Source organism: Apostichopus japonicus, chromosome 18 (assembly GCF_037975245.1).
Source record: "Apostichopus japonicus isolate 1M-3 chromosome 18, ASM3797524v1, whole genome shotgun sequence".
Lineage (NCBI taxonomy): Eukaryota > Metazoa > Echinodermata > Holothuroidea > Aspidochirotida > Stichopodidae > Apostichopus > Apostichopus japonicus.
In genome coordinates, this window is record NC_092578.1 from 12,306,384 (window position 1) to 12,313,459 (window position 7,076).

The following is a 7,076-nucleotide window of genomic DNA, read 5'->3' on the forward strand; positions in this document are numbered from 1 at the left end:
TTTCTTTCGAGGCCAGTTCCATTCGTCGTCGGTTTAAGGGTATAGACAAATATTCAAGTCGATGAATCCAGCGGTACGGGCTATGTTTGGTGAAGTCCAAGCTCTCTTGCCTAGTCTCCTCCGCCAGTTCGACGGAAGCCGAGAGATCTTTTAGTGCTCTGAGGCGTTTGAAGACAAGGCTACGGAGCACCATGAGTCTACAGAGGCTGAACCATGTGATCGTGTTCCATATTCACCGCGCAGGGACGTCGTTAGAGAGGGTTTGGGGGTGTCTCACCCCAAACTTGGTAAAACTGACGCTAGCTGGAAAATTGGAGTGCGACAGTCGGAATTTCCGACTGTCGCACTCTAGTTTATCTAAGCCTATTTATTTTTCCCTGTGATTGTGCATGACCTAATTTTTTTTTTAAATTTCGGTCAAAATTGACCTTTAACCTGTCATATTTACCACGTTTTCGTTGCCACTTTGGGAAATTGTATCTCGGGATTCTTATACTCCACCGTACAAAACTTCTTATGATTTTGAATACTACAAAAAGAAAATGCCTAATAGAACTACCGTCATAGGCGTAGGAGCCCAATTTGATTTTTTTTTTTTGGGGGGGGGGGGGTTGTAACAACTTGCCCGAAAAATATAACCAAATTTTTTCGCGCGCATTCTACATGATAATGTGCATATCATACAGGCATGCATCGGTTTTACATCGCATGCAAATAGCATACAATCATTTTCCGTCTTATTACACTTCCGTATTGGTGAGAATTGTTGGGTAATAATAATATCAGTTTAACCACTGAAAAACACATTGCAATTTATCTTTCTTTCAGTAGGTGCCCAAAAGCTATCAGCATATTGCCCGAATTTCACAAAAATATTTGGTTGGGGTGGGGGGGGGGCAATAAGTTTGTGAAATGAGTGCCAGTGGGTACAAATGTATCGCAACAAGTTCGAAACAGAAGTGCAGTCGCAAAAGATTGGGTTTTCTGACTGACACTGACCGTATCGTTGACGAGTAGCGCGAGGGTGGGGGAGTACCAAGCAGCAGTCGGAATTTTCTGGCTTCAAAACCGATTTTCAGCCACTACACCCCACCCCCAATCATCAGGCCTTAGCTACGTCCCTGGGTACATGGTGGTTACATAGTACGCTCCGACCAGAATTCACCCGATAACCAGATGCAGATCCACCTAGCAACCGAGGTAACTTGCTTGAGGACTTCAACGAACAACCACTGATTTATTTTCATGCCTTCATCACTTTAGCCACCACTCACATGGGACCTATTCTAAGTCTGACGATGCATGCGCATGTGTGAGGTCCTGAAAACATAATAAAAGTGGTTTGTCTTGCTATCCTTGTTTTCAAATTTCATATAAATGTATTCTCGTAGACCTAGCAACCTGGTTTAACATGCTGGCGTTTGACGACTTTTGGCCAAATTTGCGCTAAGCTCGCTATACGAACTCGGATCTGGGCTGTGCCTTATTAGTTAGTTATTTAAATTATTAATAATGGCGTATGATGAAATGCACCATTTTGTGGTATGACTCCCAGGACGGATAGTCGAGAAACTCACATGCAGTCGCGGCGGATAGCTTCCTTCGCCTATATGTCCGGGGAAATTTTGGGACATCGTTCCTATAGACCAGGGGCCACATGCGGCCCGCCAGTGATTTTTTTGCGGCCCGTGAGATGTCTCAAAAAAAAAGAAAAAAATCAATCTATTTTGCATCATCACCCAAAACGAGCTAGCTGCTTAGAATTTATCTGCACTAATGATACTGTCAGGTTGGTCTATTATCACCATTAATTATCAACTGGACTGTATTGACATTATAGTTTTGTGAATACAGATTAAGTACACACACCTATTGCTTGAACGTCCTCAGAATCAAAGGTTTGAAATCAACAACAGGTCGTTGGTTAGGGTGCGGCCCTGTCAATCTTTCACTCCTAAAATTTGTCCCATTCATTCAAACGGTTGCCCACCCCTGCGATACGCCTATATATATGAGGCCTTGGGGTCAGTGGCGTTGTGCACATTGGGGCCCGGGGGGCACAGGCCCCCCCCCCAACTGTTTTGTCAAAGGTGTCATAAAATTTTGTCATAATTTAAAAAAAGGGTTTTCGAAATCGAAAAGTAGACTAAATATTCAATTGCCCTTTGATGGTCGTTGCGGATTTTCCACACACCTCAAAGACGACATATCGGGATTAGTAATGCCATTACCTTTGAATATGTTTGTCCTAAGCTCGCGTTTGATGCAGTCTCAATTAACCTGGAAAATAATCACTTTGTTATCGCGCGTTTTACCTTTTCGCTACTTTCGCTTTTTCTGCCCATGTTTTCAAACGGCATAGCTTTTTATTCACCCAGTCACCAATTCTCACGGGCATGGGCGGTGATCATGGATCAGCCAACACAAAAATGTTTCGATATCTTAAATTTTGGGCGCTTCTGGGAGACGAGGAATAGGTAAACTGAGGAATAAATGGCGATCACTTCCTTCGAGAATATTTCCCAAAATAAAAAATTGCCGGAAATTTTTATCAATTTTAGGGGTGTTGCTTACTGCCATAATGCACGGGAAGTGCCGTTTCCTGCAATCTGAGGGGTCTGCCAGAAGAAAAATTTTCTTGTACGCTGCGCGCCAACCGATGGTGGCGCTCCGCTTAGATAGTACTTACGGCCGGAATACTCGAATCGATTACGTCCCCCCACGTTTCAAATCGGATTGACGCCCCTGTGGGTAACCAATGCATTTCAACCAATGTGTAGTGTCTCATTAACTCAGCTATTTCGTTTTTCTGAAGTCCTCTATTTTTATGTTAGCTACAGTGACGCAGACCCAAGTTTTGGTATATCTGTGTTAGTCACGAATGTTCCTTGTATTTCCATTGTCTCGATCATTTTGATAATTGAAAACGAGTTTAAAGTGTTCAAATATCATAATGACAGAGGCGAACAGCCACATGGGCATTTGGGCAATGCCCGGTGGGCCGGTGGCCTGATGGGCTGGGGAGCCTGGTAAAATTTACAGCCCATTTTCACAGTAGTTAATAGAATACAGACGGGCTGTGTAGAAATATATTTTAACTGTGGGAATCAGTCATGTAAAGACTGTCCTCGATCTCTGCTGCTACAAGGTGCTCCTCAAGTTGAACATTTTCACCGATGCTTACAAGAGCATCGGGCTTGCCTTAAATCTGCTGGTAACGCTACCTGTGTCACAAGTGGCATGTGAACGTTCTTTCTCTGCCTTGAAGAGAATCAAAAACCGTTTGAGAAGTACAATGATACAAGAACATCTTGAGGCGTTCATGTTGATGTCTGTGGAAAAAAAAGGATCTTGGCCAAACTTGACACTAAAAATATCATTGATGGTGTGGCCGCAGAAGCAGCGAACTGCTTAGGCTCCTACTCTCGTAGACATGACATGTGCTCGTGTTATTGAACATATATGTTTAAGTGGATTTTATTTAGGTTTTTTTCAATTTTTTCAAGCATGTTGTCACAAAATGCTTGAAAAACTAATTAAAATCCAGTCTAAAACATATATTTTTGCCTATTATTGTTTACGTTTTTAACTTTTCTCAATTTAATCAAGTATTGCTTCTGATAATTATTTTTGAGTCTCTTTTAAAGGATTATTGTGACCTACAAAATTGAGAAATATAGCACCATTTTGCATCTAGGCATTCCTTAACTTCAAAAAAATCTCAATGGGGAGGGGACACCCCCTCCCCATAGATCCCTCCTCCAGAATCTTAACATATTTTTGATTTTTTTTTTAAATTCTTATTCCTCCTAATTGCTTATTTTAATTTCCTACCATATCCTTTTATTTGTAATTTTCTTTAGAGGGCCTCGGGGGAGATTAGCGCTTTTCTAACTGAGTCTTTAACCCTCATAAAAAATGTTGTAATATTAATAATAACAGAAAAAAAGCAAGAAGGCCATTTGTATCGCATAATTACGTCCGTGAGGAGAGAGAAATATCTAGAAGTGAATCCGCCTTTACAGGCTATATAAAGCAGGACGGATTACAGACCTCATCGGCCCAAATTATGAAAAAAGTGGAGACGTTTATTCATCGATTCGTTCTTATATAACTTTATCATTGGTAGTGATGCTATACACACTAAAACGGAAGAATAAACCTGTCGCTATTTCTTTTTTTGTGACGGCATGTTTATAGTTATTATGATTATTGACGAGATGTATATGATTGTGAAACAGCGTCAGATCAGCGGGAACAGCATACCGTGTACTTTAATCTGACGTGATATGATTCTTGTCGATTAACATTACCTTTCTAATATAGAATGATGATTTTTAAATATGTAGGCTGCAGATACAACTGCCTGGTCATATCTCGTGTGTGGTGTTCGTTTTACTTACCGACGGTCCAAATCAAACTAATATAAATCACCAATGACATCAATTTCCACTCTCACAATTGCTAATTTCTTCTATTTTTAATTACCTACGCAGAGTGGCCCCTTACCGCTATTCTTTCGTATATTCCACACAATTAAAAGACAAAAGACGTCTCATGAGACCTTAGACGGATGTAAGATGGCGCAGGATTCATATCATCATTCTTCAGATCTCCCGACATCAGAGGAAGAACCGCCTCGTTTAAAGAAAGAACCGCAGTGTGTTCTGAAAAAGGACGAGGAACGAAAAGATGATAGAGTGGACTACTGTGTGACCTTTGACCCTTCAAAACGAAGTGACGATGACGATAAGGAATCTGCAACAGGAAGAGATATGAAAGTAGAGGATGAGTTTGTAAAAGAGAAACGGAAAGGAGGCAATAATGAAATGATGAAGGGAGATGGTGTTGATTATCATAGAGAGGAGCTGGAACCCTCGGACAAGGAAGCATTAGAGACTCCGCCCACATTGACACGTATAGAGACCACGTGACAGCAGGTGACAAGACCCTTCAAGATTGAAGTCAGCATATTCGTGAGAGATTTCTGTAAAACAGGGAGAAAGATGAAATGAGACTGTTAAATTGTGCTAGTGCGCCACTTACCTTCTTGATGTCGTAGTTTACCACTGGGGTTCAATGTCAATGGACCCACCAGACACTGGCTGTCATCTTTTAGAGTGGTTCAGAATAAATGGAGACACATGTTTTTTGTTTTTTCTGTGGATGGGGGATTGACTGCGGGAAGGGGAGGCAGAAAATGAACAGAGAGGACAGACTTAAAAAAACTTCTTGTCGTGGTAGAGAATTGGGGACGAGTGCCCTCTCCTCTACATGAAACCCTTTGCCCCTGCCCCGTCGTGTCCCATAATCTTGTCATTGGTTATGGGGTTATCATCCCTGCAATTTAAGCAGATATAACATACCGCACAAGTTAAAACTGTAACTGCCAAATATACAACCGAACACTTTCACTCAACATAAATTGTTTCGTGGAAAGCTCATTGGTCGCTAGTAGCGACCTGCGTCAGGAGATCACATTGAGGGTTAGTTTTTGTGATTGGTAGGTAGTCCATATCCCCCACCCCACCCCCCCCCCCCACCTTCCCTATCACTCCCCTCCTCCTTCCCTCTCCTAGGTATTAAACTACCACACCTGCCAGGAATCACATTGCTGTGCTGCAGTGACGTAAATAAAAATCACTTGCTGGTTGGCCAGCTTTCATCCTTTTTTTGTTTTGCAGCCCTGCCCACCCCACCCAGTGTTGCATCCCCGCCCACCCCACCCAGTGTTGCACCCCCGCCCACCCCATCCAGTGGCTTTTGTCTAATTTTCTGGGTGGGCAACATTGAATGTACTGATGTTCCATACAGTTACATAATAGTGATTTCAACATCGCTCAAAAACCACTGCTTATGATGAAAATTATATAGCGTATTCAAACTAACATAGTTACATTTAAACCAGGATACTGTACCATCGTCCAAATCAATTGGACATTTGTTGATGGTCAGTGCGGGCTAGGTCTCTGAATGACCTCTTTTGTTTTTAAGAAAAAGGGAAGGGGGTTGAGTAATTCCCACAGTTCTTCTTGAGATAGGGCCCCTTTGAAAATCGCTGATATCATTATCAATATAATTATTGGGTGAGTAACTGTCTACCCAATCAGTGTGTATTTTACTTCACTGCTGTCATGCCATTTATGTAGGCTGTTGTATTACGTGACTTTGTTTTTCAGTGCGTAACGTCTATGTAAGCATAAACTATTCGAAGTTTACCATATTCTTCATCATTTTCTTGCCTTTCCTTGAAAGTTGAAGTTAGAAGTTTTAATAATAGTCACTTCATTCATGTTTAGAGATCCGTTTGTGTTGAGCTGTTGTTGTTTCATTGTTTACACTGAACGTCGTTGTTTTATCTTGATTTGATTGATCAAACTTTAGAGGTGACGATTGCTGTTAAATTGCTGTTAAAATAGAAAGATGATTTTGTGACAGTAATTTAGAAATGATTTTAAGAAAATCTAACAGGTCTTTCTCAAAATATCCATTATTCTCATGATCTTGTATTATTTGCACGTTGTCATATTAAAACTAACGATGGCAGATTTTGAATTAAGGCAAAGATGCATAAACATAAGATGACAAAAGTAGATGATTTTTAAACGAACATTGTTTTGTATAATCATTGTTAAATGACGTTTCCGTGTTAATTGATTTTCATTAAACGTATTCTCTGCAAAGGTTTTCTAATATCGTTCATAGGACATTCTTTCCTTATCAAAAAAAAAGTTGATTGCGGGTAACTATCGTCTTTGTCGAACTCATAAACCGTCTTTGACGTTTTGGTGTTTCTATCTTATACCTTCCTAATTAAAACTGTGCAAAATGTAACTAGAAAATATTTCAATTTGAAAAAACTTTTAAAAAATGGCAAAGTTGCCCGTTTAGCCCCCCTGAAGCCTAAGTGCCTTCATGTTCAACCTGCTCAGGATATTCTTAACCACGTGTTATATTTATTTTCCTATATTTTGGAACAGTTGTGTATGTTGTTATTTAGTTAAACAGTATCTACATATGATATTTTATTGAGTTACAATGTTTACAGTAACAGAAGGAAGAAAGTTGAAAACCAC

At 40.5% G+C, this 7,076-nt stretch overlaps 1 protein-coding gene across 3 annotated transcripts in view; it reads left to right on the forward strand.

The window, feature by feature from the left end:
- LOC139958877 (polycomb complex protein BMI-1-like) overlaps window positions 1-7,076 on the forward strand; it is a 28,979-nt gene extending 21,903 nt beyond the window's left edge. For all 3 annotated transcript variants that reach the window (XM_071956287.1, XM_071956285.1, XM_071956286.1), the window contains one exon: window positions 4,497-7,076. In XM_071956287.1, the coding sequence (XP_071812388.1) occupies window positions 4,497-4,934 (438 nt within the window). In that variant the 3' untranslated portion in view covers window positions 4,935-7,076. The remainder of the gene's footprint in view (window positions 1-4,496) is intronic.